Source organism: Stegostoma tigrinum, chromosome 1, assembly GCF_030684315.1.
Source record: "Stegostoma tigrinum isolate sSteTig4 chromosome 1, sSteTig4.hap1, whole genome shotgun sequence".
In the NCBI taxonomy this organism is placed as follows: Eukaryota; Metazoa; Chordata; class Chondrichthyes; order Orectolobiformes; family Stegostomatidae; genus Stegostoma; species Stegostoma tigrinum.
The window spans coordinates 170,069,364-170,089,430 of record NC_081354.1 but is presented as its reverse complement, the minus strand read 5'-3'; the positions used below and the strand labels follow the sequence as shown (position 1 = coordinate 170,089,430).

The window sequence follows — 20,067 nt, the reverse complement described above, 5'->3', positions numbered from 1 at the left end:
GTACTTGCCTTCACCCCCAATTTTGTGACATCCACAAACGTGGTGATAGTACATTCACTTCCACCATCCAAGTCATTAATATATTTTGTAAGTAGCTGTGGTCCCTGTGACACTCCTTTAGGTACAAGTTGCCATCCTGAAAGTGCCCCCTTTTTTTCCGCTCAACTCTGCCTTCTGTTGTTTGGCCAGTTCTCTTTCCAGGTGCTAGGAAGTGGAATCACAAAGTTGGTGAGTGATTGTTGGAGGAGCATTTCGAAGAGGGACTGCTAAGTCAGAGAATGTATGTGAGATCTTAAATGAGTACTTTATATCCGTATTCAACCAGGATAAGGATATGGAGGATAGTGAGCTTTGTGCGGAGGATGCTAATATGCTAAAGCATATTGAGATCAAGAACAAAGTGGCATTGGATCTCTCGAAGAGCGTTAATGTGGATAATTCCCTAGGGCCTGGTTATCCCAGGTTATTGAGAGAGTCAAGAGAGGAGATTGCTGGGGCCTTGAACAAAATCTTTGTATCCTCGCTAGCCACTGAAGAGTTCCCAGAGGACTGGCAGTAGCCAATGTTGTTCCTCTGTTTAAGAAGACAAATAGGGGTAATCCAGGAAACTACAGACCAGTGAGTCTCTTATCGGTGTTTGGGAAGCTATTAGAAAGAATTCTTAGGGAGAGGAACATTTGGAAAAGCATAACCTAATTAGCTACAATCGGCGTGGTTTTGTGCAGGGCAGGTCGTGTCTTACTAACTTGATTGGAATTTTTGAGGAGGTGATGAAGGTGATCGATGAGGGTAGAGCAGCCGATGTTGCTTACTAAATTGGAATTTGGTAAAGCTTTCAACAAGGTCCCTCATGGTAGGCTCATCCAGAAGATTAAGATTCATGGGATCCAAAGTGACTTAGCCGCATGGATTGAGGACCGGCTTTCCTATGGAAGACAGGTGATAGTGGTGGAAGGTGTTTTTCAGGCTGGAGGTTGGAGACTAGTGGTGTTCCGCAGGGATCCATACTGGGACCTCTGCTGTTTGTGGTACATATGTAAATGCCTTGGATAAAAATGTAGGTGGGTGGGTTATAGGTTTCAGACAATACAAATATTGGTCGAATTGTGAATGTCAAGGTTGTCAAAGGATACAGCTGGATAGAATTCAGCTGCAGATATAGGAGGAGAAATGGCAGGTGAAGTTTAATCTGGGAAATTGTGAGGTGCTGCATTTTGGGGGATCAAATGTTAAGGAAAAATATACAGTTAATGGCAGGATTCTGAACAGCATTGATATACTGAAGTATCTTGGGGTTCATGTCCATAGCTCCCTGAAAGTGGCCACACAAGTAGATAGTGTGGTAAAGAAGGCGTATGACATAATTGCGTTTATTGGCCAGGGAATTGAGGTATAAGAGTCAGAATGTCATGTTGTAGCTTTATAAGAATTAGGTTAGAATATTGTGTTCAGTTCTGTTCGCCACATGACAGAAAGAATGTGGAGGCTTTGGAGAGAGTGCAGAAGAGGTTTACCAGAATGCTGCCTGAAATTAAAGGGCATGAGCTATGAGGAGAGGCTTGAAAAACTCGGGTTGTTTTCTCTTGAGCAGTGGAGGCTGAGGGGAGATTTGTTAAAAGCCCATAAAATTAAGAGATGAAAGATAAAGTTAACGGCCAGAATCTTTTGCCCAGAGGGCAAATGGATTACAGATGATAGAATCTAGATTATAGTGTGGAACAGGCCTTTTGGCTCAACAAGCCCACATCAACCCTCAGAGCATTTGAGCTGGACTCATCCACCTATAACCCACCTAATCTACGCATACCTGAACACTACAGACAATTTAGGATGGCCAGTCCACCTAGTCTGCACATCTTTGGTCTGTGGGAGTACCTGGAGGAAACCCATGCAGACACGACGAGAATGTGCAAACTCCATACATACCGTCGCCTGAGGGTGGAACCGAAATTGGGTCCCTGGCTGTATGAGGCAGCAGTGCTAACCACTGAGTCACAGTGTCTAATACTGGGGGGCATGCATCTAAGGTTAGAGGGGTAAAGTTCAAAGGAGATCTGAGGGGCAAGGTTTTTTTACACAGAGAGTGGTAGGAGCCTGGAACGCACTGCCATGGGTGGTGGTGGAGGCAGATACAATCAGGGCATTTAAGGGACTTTTAGATAAGCATGTGAATAAGCAAGGAATGAAGGGAAGTAGACCAAGGACAGGCAGAAAGGATTAGTTTCATTTGACAAAAACTGGAAGAACTGCAGGTGCTGTAAATCAGGAACAAAAACAAAGTTGCTGGAACAGCTCAGCAGGTCTGGCAGCCTCTGTGAAAGAAAAGACAGAGTTAACATTTCGGGTCCAGTGACGCTTCCTCAGAACTGATGGTGGCTGGGGAAACATCAGTCTATATGCAGAAAATAGGGAGGTGGATGGGATAAGGAGTAGACGATAGGATAGAGCCCAAAGAGAGAAAAAGACAGTTGAACAGGCAAAGAAGTTGCTAACTATTGGGCTGGGGGGGGGGTGAACAGTTGTTAATGGGGACTGTTAGTGACTAACAATAGTGGATATGTAATGGCGGGGTAGGGGGCTGGGACATGGGAGTGTTTAGGCCCTAAAATTATTGAACTCAGTATTGAGCCTGGAGGGCTGTCAGGTCCCCAAGACGAAAATGAGATGTTGTTTTTCCACCTTGAGTTGGGCTTCGCTGGAACACTGCAACGGACAATGTAGAGGACATTGGGTAAACGAATCGTAGACTTAGTGACTACTTCGCAGAACATCGACGTTCTGCTCACAAAAAAGACCCTGAACTACTTGTTGCCTGTCACTTTAATGCACGACCCTGCTCCCTGGCCAACATCTCTCTCTTTACTGCAGAAGAGTTCATCATTCTCTCTTCTTGTTCTTCCTCCACTGCCCCTCCAGTTGCTGTTTGACAATGGCTTGAGTCTCTGTAACAGGCCCTGGGGTCTCACTTGCCCCAGTTTGGGAAGGGTTGCCCTGAATGAATGGGATGTGGGAGTAGAGAGCTGTTGAGCATGTGAGGGAAGGGGCAGTGTTGGATGGCTTGAATCTTCAGTTACCATGGAATTATAGACAGTCGGGCTAAAACGTACATGAGTATTTAAAATAATATTTTGACAAATCACAGATTTTAATGGTTATATAATCTCTTACTATACATCCTTTACTACATTCACCCTGTCAAATTCGCATATACCGAGGTCACTTTGGTGATTTGATACGGTCATGACAGCACTAGAAGGTACACAAAAGGAAAACTAATGTCTTTACCCTTTTGATGTCCAATGATTCTTCCTATTTGAAGTGGTCCAAAAGCATTTGCAATCACTGCAGTTTATTAAGTGCAAACATTCCATGATTCCTTGTTGCACAATAATTTCCCATCCTTGTGTCTTCACCCATCAATTTTCAAACATATTTGTTCTTGGCCACTCTAATCTTTGCAGTCATGAATTTGAGACAAGAAGAATGGAGCCGTTGTAGAATGTTAATAACTAGGGCATTCATTTTATCAAGATTAAACCAGTGAAAGTAAACTTGCTGCTATTACATTGTAGATGCAGTACGTGTTTATATATCAAGCATTGCTGGAGCATTATTTATATGGGGACACAGAGCTGGAAGTAACATCACTGGAGAGCCACTTGCAGAAACTTTACAACAGAGTATCTGGATCAGGTTGCAATGGTCTGGAGGAAGAATTCAAGGTGAGAAATGGAACTGTATATTGATTCAGTAATGCAACTAACTGAGGAGAGTAGTAAAACATTTCTGTTTTTACGATACTTTTTAAAGGCATTTAATTTACGTTATTTTGTCACACAGATGCTGTACTTAAAATGACTACACTTTCAGATTGACTCATGATTAAATTAAGCTAGATTCAATGGGTTAAAAACAACTTATTTGTAGCCGCGTTATACTTGCCTGTTCATTGGCAGCACTGATGAATTAAGGATAGAAATTATTTATTTAGTTTATATCATGAAGTCTGGCTAGAATGAAAGTCTGCATTGAAAAATTTTGCTGCTGCATAGAAATTAGTTAAAATTTCTGTTTTCCAAATCATGGTGAGGTAGCTGACTTCTAATAGAGTTTCCCATATTGGTTCCGATTTCTGTTCAGGTGCTGCTTACTCGTTATCATCCTCTAGCAGTTCTTTCTGCTATTTGCTTTCAAAAGAGCAACATGGTATTCGGGTATTCTTTAGAAAAAAATTGCCAATATGCAAGGTATTTGCAGTCAGTCAGCCAAAGTTTCTTTGAATTATTGCAGGTATTTTACTTGATACTCTCTTAATCCTTGACATGATAATGAATAAAGTTGTTTTTATCTTACCCAGTTAAACCATCTTTGCTCTTCTTATTTAGCTTTTTGTTTCACATATTGGATATTTCACCAAGCAGAAACTTTGCATGATTACTTCTATGAAATCTTATGATACGTCCCAACTAAATGTTGGCAAGATTTAGGCAATCTTCACTACCTGACATTAACTTGATTCCGTAGCCACCATATCCCCCTTTCTAGCGAATATCTGAGCTTGGAGCAAGCTATTCACTCTTTTGGTGTTATTTTTGACTCCAGGTGTGAATTCCTAATCATACATCCCTTGCCTTCACTTAGATCATCTTTTTCCACCTCTGTATCATTACTAAACGCCTCTCAATCAATTTCTTTATTACCTCTGTACTTAACTATTTTAATGCACTATTGTGAGGCCTTCGATCTTCTACCTTCTGTAAGGTTAAGTTGATCCAAAAAAAGGAAAAAAAGGGTTTTGTTGTTAAACTTGCAAATGTAATCTAAAGATGGACAGAAAGAGCTTTAATTATGTAAAAAGGATAAGAGATGCCAAAGTGAACATAGGCCCTTCAGAGAAAGAGGCTGTGGAAATAATATTGGGGAATCTGGAAATGGCAGAAGAGTTGAGTATTGCATTAGTCTTCATGATAGAAGTCGCTAATAGTATTCCTAGAAGACTAAATAACCAAGGGGCGAACAAGAGAGAGGAAATAGAAGGGATATTGTGAGAGAAAAAGTGCTCACGCAACTAATGGAGCTAAAGACTGATAAGTTCCATAAACCTGAAGAGATTTTAAAAGAAATCGTAGAGATAGTGGATGCACTGGTAAAAATCTTTCAAGATCCCTCAGACTCTGGAAAGGTACTGCAGGAGTGGAAAACGACCAATGCAATACCTTTCTTTAAAAAGAGGAAACCATAAAAAGTAAGTCAAGGCAAGTTCACATGGGAAAATGTTGGCATCTATTATAAAGGATGTAATAGCACAGCATTTAGGAATGCATAATATGATTGAGTACAGTCAGTATGCCTTCATGAAGGGGAATCATGCCTAACGAATTATTTAAAATTATTTTGAGAGGTAGTAAGTAAGATAGATAAAAATAAAGCAGTGGATGTAGTGTGTTTAGATATCTAGAAGTCATTTAATAAGCACCCTTGTTGTCAGAGGTAGTGTATTAGCATGGATGGAGGCTTAGCTGACTATTGGAGGACAGAGAGTTGAAATAAGGATTGCATTTTCCTTGTAACTAGTAACTAGTGAAGTTCCTCGGAGATCAACGCTGGGGCTACAATTATTTATAACATATATCAGTGACTTGGAGGAGGGAAGTGAATGTATTGTCGGTGCATTTGTAGATGACGCAAAAATAGGTGAGAATGGAAGTGATGAGGATGGCACATGGAGTCTCCAGAGGGATATAGACAAGGAAATGGTCAAGATTTCAGCTATTCACTTCCCTCATTTCAGGTTATTAATATGTACTGTGAATAATGGTAACCCCTGCACTGATCCCAGTAGATACTCACTCGTTACAGATTGCCAGCCTCTCATCCTAATTTTTTGTGGGCTATTTGTTAGCCGATCCTCTTATCTATGATATTATGCTACCTCCAACACCATGTACCTGACCATTGAGGGTTGTAGAGTCTGGATTGTTAAATATATTGAAGGCTGAGATAGGCAGACTTTTAATCAGTATGGGAATCAAGAATAATAGGGAGAAGGTAGGCAAGTGAAGTTGACATTTATCAAGTCAGCCATGACCTTATTGAATGATGAAGCAGACACAATGGGACAGATGTCCTACCTCTGTTTCTGTGTTTTATAGTATATCATTTATATCACAACTTGTATTAAGCACCATTCTCCCATTGCTGCTGTGCTTGCTGATGAACCGCAGTTTTAAGTGCATTTTAATTACAAACTCTCCATGCCCTCTCCACTTTTATGCCATCTCTCCTCCCTATTTCCAGTCTACCCAACCCTACAACCCTCAGATATTTGCAGTAACTCTGGTCTTTTGGACAATTCCAATTTGAATTATTCTTACTTAGTTTCTGGGAGTCAGGGAGGACTCAGTTCGATGGGCTCTGAGCTGACTGTCAATTCCAATATGCAGTGGAGACTTTGTCATATGTGAGGCAAGCAGTACTTGGAGAGATGTGGCAGTGGAGTTATTTTGAGGTTTGTATACTCTCTAGTGCATCAGCTTTGTGTCTACGCGTTCCCACTGATGACTTACGATGTATTTGGAACCTTTCTAAAAGAATGTTTTCCTTTTTGTCAGTCACAACCAGTGTTTGACCTCTTCAGGAATATTTTGATAGCATCGCTGAAGAGTTTCACTTTTCCTCTTGGGAGTCATACGGTCATAGAATAATACAACATGGAAACAGGCCGTTTGGCCCAATGCTGACCGTGGTGCCCACTCATCTAGTTACAATTGTCTTCATTTGGTCCATATCCCTCTAAACCCTTTCCAACCATGTACCTATTCAAATGTTTTTTAAATGTTGCTATTGTACCAGCCTCAACCACTTTCTCTGACAGTCAGTTCTATAGACACATCACTATCTGCATGAAGAATTTGCCCCTCAGGACCTCTTAAATCTTTCCCATCTCACCTTAAACGTATGCCCTCTAGCTTTCAATTCCCTATCCCTGGGAAAAAGACTATATGCATTCATCCTGTTTCCGCCCCTCATGCTTTTCCCCACCTCAATAAAGTCACCCCACATTGTCCTTTGTTCCAAGGAATAAAGTCTGATCCTGACCAATCTCTCCCTATAATTCAGGCCTAATAGTCCTGGCAGCATCCTTGTAAATCATCTTTGCACACTTTCCAGTTTAACTACGTCTTTCCTACAACAGGGTGATCAAAGCTGTATACGATACTCTCAAGTGTGACCTCACTAACAACTTGTACCACTGTAACGTAATGCCCCAACTCCTATACTCAATGCTTCGACCAGTTAAGGCCAGCATGCTAAATGCCTTCTTCACCACCCTGTCTACCTGTAATGTTGCTTTCAACAAACTATGTACTTGTACTCCCAGGTCCCTCTGTTCCAGAACACTGTTCAGCACCTTATCACTTACTATGTCAGCTCTACCTTGGTTTGACTTTCCAAAGTGCAACACCTTACACTTCTCTGCATTGAATTTGCATTTGCCATTTGCCAATTGTCAGCCCACTTCTCCATCTGATCAAGATCCCTCTGTAATTTTTGATAACCTTCTTTGCTATCAACGATACCTCCTAATTTTGTATGATCCGCAAACTTACTAATCATGCCTTGTACATTCACTTCCAGATAATTCATGTAAATAACAAACGTCCAAGAGCCAACCCCTGTGGCGTACCACTAGTCACAGGCCTCTAGCCCAAGAAACAACCTTCATCCATCACCCTCTGCTTCCTACCATCGTCAATTTTGAATCCATTTAGCTAGCTGTCCCTGGATCCTATGTGACCTAACTTTCATGACAAGTCTGCCATGCAGGACCTTATCAAAGGCCTTACTAAAGTCCATATAGGCAATATCCACTTGGTTACCTACATTGCATGAATGAAAACTCTAACTATCCATTAATAATCTCCCCAACTCCTGTGGCTCCATACATTGACGGCCATGCTGATCTTTAGGGGGACCTATTCTGCCCCTAGCCACCCTTTTACTCTTGATAAAGCTATAGAACCTCTTGGGATTATCTTTAACCTTATGTGCCGGACCCATCTCATACCCTCCTTTCGCTCTTCTGATCTCCCTCTGAAGTGTGCTGCACCACTTTTTATAGTCATGTAGGGATTCACGTGAGCCCAATAGCCTAAACCCAGTGTACACCTGTTTCTTTTTCCAACCAGAGTCTCAATATCCCTCGTCAGCCATGGATTACTAAACCTGCCAGCTTCTCTATTCACCCTAACAGGGACATACCATCCCTGGAATCTTGATATCACACTTTTAAAAATCTCCCATTTTCCAGTCGTTCCTTTTCCTTCATACGGACATTCCTTTAACAGGAGTCATCTGTTGCCCGTACATTCCAACTAGAGTGTTTGCTTCTGGAGTCTGGTGTCAAGTATAAACAACATGTCCCGAGCAGTAGAGCTGGTTTCGAGAAATCACTATCTCAATGCTGAACATGTTCGCTTGTGAGAGGGTGTTGCTTTTCAGACTGGTTCTGGAATATTTTGTGAAAGCACTGCTGGTGGTACTTCTCCAGCTCTTTGAGATGCCAGTTAATGATTGCCCGCATCTCTAAAATAAGTAGTACAGCGTTCACTGCTACTGAATAAACCATGATCTTATTCTCGAGTTTGAGATCCTGGTCCTCAAATGTTCTTTTCCCCAATCAGCTGAAGGACATCGGAGGTGACAATAAATTTTGTCATCTCTATCCCTCTCCATTGAGAGGAGGCTCCTAAGTTACTTGGAATTATTATCCAGGTTCTCATTGGTGATCTTAATCAAAAAGGATCTAGTGTTACAGGATCTGGTTGGAAGTAGACCTTCGTTTTCTGGGTATTTAACAAAGCACCTTTCTTGAGATGTTTTAGTGAAGAAGTCACCAAGGGCAGAAATTAAGTTTGAGTTTGTTTATGTATAAGCATTGTGCGTACTGAAGTTGGAGTAATTCTGATTTTGGAAAGCAGCTTGAAAAGTTTACTATTGATATTGGGTAATTGGATCAATTCACCAAGGGTCCTTGGACAATACCTGTAAAACCTGTGTCTCTATCACCCCGATGGACTAGGGTAGCAAATGCACAGGGGCAGTACCACCTCAAAAGTCCTCTCGAAGTCTCATAACATCCTGATTTGAAGTGGATTATTATTTCTTTGCGGCCTTAGTGTTGAAATCCTGTAATTCTGTGATAATATTGAGGGTGTACTTACAATATGCAGACTGTAGGATGATTCTTGAAGGCAGCTCACAGCCATTTTCACAAGGGCGATTAAACATAAGTAATAAATACTGGCCTAACCAGTAATGTCTGCATTGCGTGAATGAAAATGAATATTTGCTGGAGGTTAGATACAGTATTATAGCAAGCAAGGTAGAAAAGAGATGTTGATGTCATGCTTCAGCATTTTTTTGACCCCATTTTGTGCTGATGAAGGGCCTTTGGTATTTATTTCCATTGGTGAGTATCACAACTTGGTTGTCATTGTGGAGCATGGTAGCAAATTGGAGGGCAGCCAAATTTGAGGAGGATGCTCTATAAGCTTTTGTAGTTGATAGGATCCAAGGCGTTCTTGAAGACAACAAGTAACTTACAACAGTTAGTGCTGCTGTTCGCAATTCCTTTGATTTGTTGTGAAGATCATGTCCTGTGGTGCACTTAAATTGGTAAATAAATCACACTGCGGGGCTGGAAGAAACTCTTCAGCCATACTGGGAAGAGATTAAGAAGGACCTCCGTAATGAATTTGCATGTGGGAGACAGCAGGAAAAGTATTCTTTATTTAATGCAATATGACTTGTGTCCTTTCTTGAATATAATCATGATCACAGCATCCCTGAGATGCCTTGGCATATACTTGTGTCTCCTGATGAGAAATATACTGTTACAAAGAGTGTCCCCCCACCATGTTGCAGAATTTTGGCACGGATTTCATCTCCAGAGCCTTTGTTGCTCAACAGCTGTTATACTTTGCTCTACGCTCGGGTTTTGTGGAACTGTATTGGTTGGGGTATTGAAAAATGAAGTCGAAGGTATTCAGTTGAAGACATTCGTAGTTGAGTTGTTCAACATAGTCTTTTATGCAGTCTGCTGAAGGACTTTGGAGGTGACAATTAATTTTGCTATCTCGATCCATCTCCATTGAGAGGAGGCTGAGCTTTTCCAGCAACTTTGTTTTTGCTGGTAGTTGAGGTGTTATTCAAAATATTCTTTCCATCAAGCATTGACTACCTCCCTGTTCCTTCCACACTTGGATCTCAGCATGTGGACTAATGATTGCTTCGGCAAGGAAATTGATAATTCGTTATTGAAAAGAAGCTATGGAAAATATATTTTGCATGTTTTTAATGCTAATTTAAAAAGTTGTAAAGGATATTATGAGGTACCAACTGAATTTGGTGATTGCCTTTTCCTAGAAGTTAACTTCAATCAAAATACAGAATGACAAGATGAGGACGGGCAATTTGCCAGCTAACATGAAGAAAAACAGAGTGCTTCAGATCATCCCATGTAAGATTTTCTTTTGAAAAGCAACCTGCTGTTTGTGCTGTGGTTGAGAAACACCATCCAGTTATGCCATACAAAACTGAAGTGTGAATATCAAGGAATTATCTTAAATGTCCATCCAGTTCTAGTGTCCTTTTTTGTGTCTGCTATGGTAAAGAACAAAGACTGAAGTTTTTAATTTAGTCATAAAATAAGCTGATAGACAACTAAGGAGAGCGCGTACAAAACTTTTCAGATTTCAGTTTTGATTTGCAAACATCTAAATCTAGTCTAATTGAACATCACCAAGTAATGAAGAGAATTGAAAGTTCAAACTGATTATTGCTGTGAAGATATATGGAAAAAATAAGAAGCTAATGAATTGTTGACCATTATTTAAAGAGGACTGCAATAAAAAGTTCCTTTTAGATATTTTGTCTTTGAATGCTGCGCCTCAGGGTGACTTAAGAGGGGTTTGGCAGAGATTCATCAAAATGATGTGTGCTTTTCTCAAAGCCTTTTTTCTTCATGCACCCGATGTTATCCATCAAATGCTGTCCAACTGCAGAATCACATCCATGTTGGACCTTGTGAGGTTTGCAAGTGCAAGATGGTTGAGTACAATAATAACTTGCTTTTTCGAACAGACAAAGGAATAGCCTGTTTTGTACACTTGCATGTCTTTGAGACATGTAGTCTACATAACTGGCATTGTGCTGCCACAAAAATTCATATACTTCATTACTCTTCTGTGTGATAGGCTGAAATGCCCTTTTGGCTTGATGGAGGCATCCTGCTTGTGGCAAACAGCTCTCATGTTGCTACTTCACAACAGTTTAAAATAGCTAGCTTCACCCTTTGCTTAAACCTCTAAACTTTTGAGACATGTTACCCTCCCAGGCTACCCCAGGTAAATCTGGTGCTTTTGAGAAGCAGCAGTATTAATTTAGGCCTTTCTTGAGTTTATGTGATGGAGAGGAATGACCTGATCAAGGTAGCTGTCATCTCACAGAATGGTTTTTAGTATGGTTCTAGATGCCAGTTGTTTTGATTGATATGCAGATCAGTGAGGTATATGCCTGAGATAAGGTGCTGGCTGGTCATCTTTAAACTACCTCTCTGATGAAGGGTCTAGGCCCGAAACGTCAGCTTTTGTGCTCCTGAGATGCTGCTTGGCCTGCTGTGTTCATCCAGCCTCACATTTTATGATCTTGGATTCTCCAGCATCTGCAGTTCCCATTATCTCACCTTTAAACTACAGTTGTCTAACTGGCACCGACTTCTAATTTCAACAGTTTTGTTTCGTCTTAAATACTCTTATTTCTATTTCTCATTTCACTGATATGAAATGCCTTAGTACTTTTTGTGGAATATTGATTAGTCAATAACTACATTATTTCTGCAGTTGACAACATTAATTATGTTTCCCATTTAATGCCCTCATTAATATAACTAGTGCACGTGCAATCATTTTGAGCGCTCTCTCTCTCTATGAGGATTAAGTCTGTATATTTCTGAATTTTTGGCATGAAAGGTCGATATTCACTAGTTTACATAAATTATAGCAAAAAAATTCAGCTGTTGAGATTGTTTTACTCATGGTCATTTGGTATCCTCTAGTGGAGAAATTTGAAATTGTCATTTTTTAATATATAAATTGCACATAGCTTATTCAACTATTGGCTATGTACACCAGTTTAAATTTACAAAATTTTGTGGCTTTATTGGGCTGTGAACATGGTATATTTGAAAATATTAATATTTAAATATTAAATGTGACAAAGCTGATCTTATGTTTGGCCAGAGAACATTTGTTTAAGTGTGAATTTTGCGCTTATATAACAAATGGGAATTCCTGACCTGTTGTGAAAGTTGATATGCAGATACAACAAGCAATTAAGAAGGTAAATCTTGACCATTATTGAAAGATGATTTAAGTACAGGAATAAACGTTCTTTATTACGATAATGCACAGTACAATTACGTAGAGCCTCGGTATGACCACATCTGGTATTTTGTGCAACCTTTTGTTCTCCGTACTTAAAAAGGATACATTTGCCGCAAAGGTACAACAATACTTCACCAAATGAGTTCCTAAGATGCAGGGGTTGCCCTATGAGGAAAGACTAAATAGATTATATACCCTGGACTTGACTTGAATGCCAAGTAATCACTTTTGATTGTTATAAATTGTTCCAGGGGTTCACAGGGCACATTTATTTCCCTGGCAGGGAAGCCCAGAACCGTGAACATAGCCTGCCTATTGTTCCAAGACTATTTAGGACTGAGATGAAGAGGAATTTCTTCAATCAGGGTAGTACACATTTGGAATTTTTAGGAACAGATGTTGATTATTTTCAACATTGAAATCAAGATATATGGGGATAGGTGTGGAAATGGTTTTGAAGATCAACCATGATCCATTGAATGGCAGTATGAGCTGAAAGGGCTGAATGGTCTACTCCAAATTTTTATATTCTTATATTTTATAAGTATATGCATAATCTGGGCTAACATTCCTCCTTTGCACTATACTAAACTGCTCCCACTGAGGTCTTTTTTTCTGGCTATTTTGTATACTTCCTTGGGTCTAATACTATCTCTAATTTCCCTTGTAAACCATGGTTTGGCCACCTTTCCCATTTTATTTCTGTGCCAGACAGAAATAAACAATTGTTGCAGCTCACCAATGTCCTTTTTGAATGTTTGCTATTGCCTTATACTGTCATCCTTTGAGCCATGACCCCCCCCCCCCCCGCGCCCCAATCTATCACAGTCAACTTGCACAATAAGCCTTGTAGATGGTACACGTTGTTGCTGCTGTGTGAGAGACTGGATAAGCTTTGTTTTCTTTGGAGCAGAGGAGGTTGAAGGGGGATCTGATAGAGGTGTATCAGATAGAGGGGCATGGACAGAGTGAATAGAAAGCAGGCTGCTCCCATTAGTCGAAGGGTCAGTGATAAGGGGGCATCAGTTTAAAGTGAAAGTAAGGGGTTTTGAGGATAAACCTTTTCACCCTGAGGATGAAGGGGGTCTGGAATGCACTGCCTGTGAGGCTAGTTAAGGTGGGTAACCTCACAACCTATAAAAGTATTTGGATAAGCACTTGAAATGTCTTAACATTCCAGGCTTCAGGCCTAGTATGGTGAGAAGTAGTAATATATTTTTGGCGGTACAGACTCAATAGTCGGAAGGCCCTGTTCTATACTGTGATTCTGGGTCAATGGAGAAAGTGGTGGGTAATGTAACAATCAACAGGTTGCCTTATTCTAAATACTATTGGTGTAAAATGTTGTTTGAGATCTACTAATGCAGTCAAGTGGACAGTATTCCATCATGGTTCTGACTGGTGTTTTGTACGTATTGGATTGGGATTGAGAATCAGGAGATAGGTTACTTGCTACTGAATTCCTGGCCTCTAATCTCTAAATTTGTAGCCACAGTGTTCAGGTGGTTGTTCCTATTCAGTTTCTGATTTGTAGTTATTTCAAGATGTTCTCTGCTTGTGAATCTTACTCTGCTTCTTCTTCCTATGTTAAATACTTCTTGTGTTTATTCCTTATCTTTATTTGACATTACCTGTTTCTTCCAGTTTTGATCTGTTTACATTGCACAGCTTTTTGTATTTATGTTTTTGTGTGATTTGCATGGTTTCTTACCCCATGCTTTAAAAAAAACATTTTTGGTTGTGCAGTGTAGGTCCACAACTGCTGGACTGTAAATCAGCGAGGTAGCACTTCCTGCATTCTTTCACACTGGGTTCTTGATTTTAGTTGTGCCATGTAGTGTTTTTGTACGGGTTCAAAGCCCTCACTTGAGAAAATGAGAAAAATTAAAACAGATGTCAGCGTACATCACTCTTACCTAGAAGTTTCTGTTAACCTCAAAGTGTTGCAATTATCTTTCATTATTTTAATTAGTGTGTGAAAATGCATCAATTCTTTATCCTTGGAATTGTCCTAATTCATTTGTTATACCAATTTTGCAATTAGAGATTATGGTTTTGATTCACCTGTAAAGAGGTCATATTCATTTAAGGTTCTTGCAAAGATTTGTCATTCGGGTTGTGGATAAGGTTGTTGACTTGCTCGCTGAGCTGGCTGGTTACCATACAGACGTTTTGTCACCACGCTAGGTAACATCATCAGTGCAGCCTCCGATGAAGCAGTTGTGTTCTACTACGTTTGATATTTATATTCCTGCTACTTCTAGGAATCACGGTAGCACACAAACCCACAGCCACACTATGCCAAGCACTCACAAGGACCAAAGACCCCATGCCCATGACATGCAGGACCAACACACTTCAGCCAGACCGGAAGGAAACTAGCCATCAGGATCCATGAATACCAGCTTGCAACAAAACGACACAACAGACTCTCCCTTATCTCAGTGCACTCGGACAATGAAGGCCATCAATTTAACTGGGACAACATGACCACCTTAGTTCAAGTCAACCACAGACATGCCCGTGAATTCCTAGAGGCCTGGTTTTCAACCCTCAATGCAATCAACAAACATGTGAAGTTCGACCCCATATACAAACCCATGTAGAATGGAACCAGAAATGACACAACCCAACTTAACAGACCGGATCATATAAATACCAAGCAGAGAAGAACAACATTGCTTTGTCGGAGGCTAGATTGATGATATTGCCGAGCATGGTGATGAAACGTCTGTACGATAACCACCCAGCTTGGTGTGCAAGCCAACAACCTCAGATAATATTCATGTTGCCCAGCCAGGAGCAGCTTCCATCAAAGAATTTTTAAAATGCGCTCTCAGACACTGGATATAATTGCACAATTAAAGGTAGTTATGATGGGCGTCAAGAATTGTTGAATAAGTTTGGGGAAAAATGAGTTGATAAACAGAATATCTTTCCCTGGTTGAAATGCAGTATGTTCAGCACATATTACAGTATAATTATGCATTTTTTGTTTCCGTGTGATTTCAGATGAGTTTAACAGAGTTATCATTCCTGTAAAGAGAGGCGAAGAGAACACAGATTATGTGAATGCATCGTTCATTGATGTGAGTTTTTACAAAATTAGTTTATCATGCAATCTGAATGTAAAATCAAATTTTCAATTAAACATCAGTTAGTTTCAATGTAATTACATATGGAAACCACGTACAAACTTTTCTAAATATTAATTTGTCCTTATTTTAGCTATCTAAAATGGTTCATAATATGTTGGAAAACAAACATATAAAAATCCAATTAATCATTAAAATGTTATGCAAGGAATTACTTTAAGTAATGATTTGAATATAAATAATGACTAGAAACTGCACTAGAACTTAGAACTGAACACAGCTTCCAGAAGTATTTTTGTCTGCTGTGAGCCACCTACTTTGGTGGTTATTCCTTAACTTGGTATCATTATACAGGAATGTATGTCAGGAGTCACACAACATTTGGTTATATTCCAACAGGTTTATTTGAAATCACATGCTTTTTGAGCGCTGCTCCTTCGTAAGTAAAGTACACAGGCACAGAACTTATAGGCAAGAAGATCAAAAGATCATACAAATGGTATGAGTCGACTGTTGAGAGGCTGAATAATAAGTCTCTCCACCATACTGTTCTGTATATATAAGATCTTGTACTGTCCTGTTTTGACACTATCACCTTGATAACTTATTATAATCTGTGTACTTTAATTAGTTTGTACAGCTTTGGCTTATTTGTTACTTTGGTTAGACCCTTGGCATGTGACAGTTAAAGCTGTCATGTTATTCAAACCATTTGGTTCATCTCCAGAAGCACCTTATTTTTAATTATAGTAATTATTTCTCTGCCTCAAGTATTTGGATTACAGGTAATCTTTTCACTTGCTATTCGGCTGTTGATACTTCACTCATCCCGTCTGATGCTTTCTATAACCTGCAAAGACTTATTATTCAGCTTGTTAACGCTGCACTCACACCATTTGTATGATCTTTTGATCTCTGTGCCTGTAAATTCTGTGCCTGTGTGCTTCACTTCAGCTGGCGAAGGAGCAGCACTCCCAAGACTTGTGATTTCAAATAAACTAGTTGGACTGTAACCTTCTGTCATTTGACTCCTGATCTCATTCACCCCAGTCCAAACACTGGCACCTCCACATTGTGGAATATTTGTGGAATACTCACTCTTCTACTCTGAAAGGTATTACATATTAGGTTACAGATTTCGGACATAAAAACATGGAGATAGGCTTCTAATGGTGCAAAGACTTCAAAAATTGATGACTTAGAGAAAAAAAACAATGTATTCCTACACATTTTTAACCTACAAGATTTCAAACACTTTTTGCACTGAAAATGTGAGCATTATAATTTTTAGGTTCGCTATTTGATGTTTCACATTCAATCTTAGATAAAGTTAAAAATTAAGGCAGTTATAAACTATTAAGCTTTTCATTTCTTATAGAAGGTGTGTCAAATATTTAGTTGTATATGACTAAGTTTTAACAAATAATTTCAACCAGGAACAAATTTGGAAAGATTTTGTGTATTGGTCATTCTCTTTACAGTGAGACAGTAGCTAACTTTGAACACTGCTCTGTTTAAAAACCAAAAGAACTGCGGCTGCTGTAAATCAGGAACAAAAGCAAAGCTGCTGGAAAGGCTTGGCAGGTCTGGCAGCATCTGTGGAGGAGAAAACAAAGTTAATGTTTCAGGTCCAGTGACCCTTTCTCAGAACAGTTTGATCTGCTCTGTTTGATTATTATGTAGCACTTAAAATGTCTTTGACCAAATCATCTTCAGCTGCTTCATTCACAACCTTATGTCTATCCTAAGTTCAAAAGCGGTAATATTCCCTGATGATATACAATGCTACACCATTCGTGATTCATCAGATACTGAGCAAATCCATATCCAAATGCAGCAAGATCTGGACAGTATCTAAGCTTGAGCTGATAAGTGACAAGAACATTTTGCCAAACAAGTGCCAGACAGTGACTGACTCAAACACAGGAGAATGTAACCATTGACCCTTGCCATTCAGTGGTATTTAAATTTTTTCCCACTATCTGTGTCCTGGGGTTTACCATTGAGCATATATTGAACTATAGTAGTTAGCTTCATACTGTGGCTTTAAGAGCAGATCCAAGGCTTAGAGCCTTGCAGCCGTTAACTTAACTCCTGACTCCCCAAAGTCTGTTCACCATCTACAAGGCATAAGTCAGAATTGTAATGATACTCCCCAATTGCATAGATAAGTGTAGCTCCAACAGCATTCAAGAAGCCTGATGCCATCCAGGACAGAGCAGTCTGCTCAGTAGCAGTGATGTGTACAATCTGCAAGATGCACTGCAGAAATTTACCAAAGACCGTTAGTCAGCATGTTACAAATATATGACTATTACCTTCTAAAAGGATAAAGGCAACAGATACACAGGAATATCATGACCCATAAGCTCCCCCCCACCCAAGCCACTTACCATACAGACGCAGAAATATACCATTGCCTCTGCATTGAATCCTGCAACTCCCTTCCCCAGACGGCATCTGTACCAAATGAACTGCTAAGTTCAAATTCAAGATGATCGCTTGCCACCACTCCCTCAAGGCGAATTAACATGTTACCGATGCTTACCCTTGGGAACTCCTACAGCCCCTCCTGGCGCTGAGATTAGTGACATCCAATAAGAACAAACATGTGCCTGGTATGACTCCAATCAGCTGAGAGTTTTTCCCACATTTTTATCAACTCCAGATTTGCTAGGGTTCCTTAAGAACTTAAGAACATAATAAATAAGAGCAGGAATAGGCCAGTTGGCCCTTCAAGCCTGCTTTGCCATTTAATAAGATCATAGCTGATCTTTTTGTGGACTCAGCACCAATTAACCCACCTGCTCAGCACAACTCTTAATTCCTGTACTGTTCAAAAATCTATTTTGTCATAAAAGCATGCAACAAGGTAGCCTCAACTACTTCACTGGACAGAGAATTGCGCAGCTTTACAACCCTTTGGGTGAAGAAGTTCCTCCTCAACTCGGTGCTGAAGCTGTTTCCTCTTATTTTGAGGCTGTGCCTCCTAGTTCTAGTTTCACCTGCCAATGGAATCAACCTCCCTGCTTCTATCTTTACTATTTCTTTCAGAATTTTATATGTTTCTATAAGAATCCCCAGAATTCAGCTAAATTCCAGTGAGTATAGTCCCAGACTGCTCAATCTGTCTTCATAAGCCAATCTTCTCAACTCTGGAATCAACCTAGTCAACCGCCTGTGTACCCCCTCCAGTTCTAGTATATCCTTTCTCAAGTAAGAAGATCAAAACTGTACACCATACCCCAGGTGTGGCCTCAGCAGCACCCTCTCCAGCTGCAGCATAACCTCCCTGTTTTTATACCCCATCCATCTAACAATGAAAGACAATATCCCTTTTGCCTTCTTAATTACCTGCTGCATCTGCAAACCAACTTTTTTGTCATTGATGCACAAGGACACCCAGGTCCCCAACTGTAATTTTTCACTGTTTAAATAATAGTCCATTTTGCTGTTATTCCTACCAAAATGGATGACCTGACATTTACCAACGTTGTTCTCCATCTTCCAGACCCTTGCCTACTCACTTAACCAATGTATAATCCCTTTGTGGACTTTCCTTGATGCTACAACCAGTCAGACAAGGCCTTGATGTCAAGGACTGGTCACTGTCACCTCACCTCTGGAATTCAGCTCTTTTATCCATGTTTGAAACAAGATTATAATAAAGTTGAGAGTAGCGTAGCCCTGCAGAACCCCAAGTGGGCACCTCCCTGAGAGCAAGTTATTGCTGATAAGGTGCTGCTTGACAGCACTTTGATGACACATTCTATCACTTTACTGATGATGAAGAGTAGACTGATGGGACAGTAATTAGCCTGGGTTGTATTTGTCCTGATTTGTGTGTGCAGGGCATACTTGAGCAATTTTCACAATGTCAGATAGATGTCAGTATTGTAGCTGTACTGAAACAGCTCAGCTAGTATGGCCAGTTCTGGAGCCTGTCTTCTGTACTGTTAACGGAATGTTCTCGGGGCTCATGGCCTTTGCAGTATCCAGTGCCTTAAACCTTTGCATGATATCACATGAGTGAATCAAATTGGATAAAGACCGGCATCTGTGATACTGAGAACCTCTGAAGGGAACTAACGTAGACTCAGCCACTCGTCACTTCTGGCTGAGGATGGTTGTGAATGTTTCAGCCTTGTATTTTCACACTTATATACTGGGCTGTAACACCTGAAGAAGAAGTAAGATTCCAAGTTTATGTTTTCAAATAAACCTGTTGGGCTATAACGTGGTGTTGTGTGATTTCTGACCTGGGATCTCTGATCAATGAGGAAATTTGTAGAAACTTATTATCCAGCAAGTTGTTTAATTGCTCCCCATCATTCACAACGAGGTGTGGCAGGACTGCAGAGCTTAGATCTGATCTATCTAGCTTAGCTTTGTCTGTCACTTGCTGTTTATGCTGTTTGACACGTAAGTATTCCTGTCCTTAGCTTCACAAGGTTGACACCTCATTTTTAAGTATAACAAAGTGTGGAGCTGTATGAACATAGCAGGCCAAGCAGCATCTTAGGAGC

General features: G+C 40.1%; 1 protein-coding gene across 6 annotated transcripts in view; it reads left to right on the top strand.

Moving 5' to 3' along the window:
* The window catches only part of ptpra (protein tyrosine phosphatase receptor type A), a 323,613-nt gene that overhangs the window by 273,144 nt on the left and 30,402 nt on the right, over window positions 1-20,067 (top strand). For all 6 annotated transcript variants that reach the window (XM_048534484.2, XM_048534448.2, XM_048534458.2 and 3 more), the window contains 3 exons: window positions 3,573-3,722; window positions 10,429-10,522; window positions 15,459-15,535. In XM_048534484.2, the coding sequence (XP_048390441.1) occupies window positions 3,573-3,722; window positions 10,429-10,522; window positions 15,459-15,535 (321 nt within the window). The remainder of the gene's footprint in view (window positions 1-3,572; window positions 3,723-10,428; window positions 10,523-15,458; window positions 15,536-20,067) is intronic.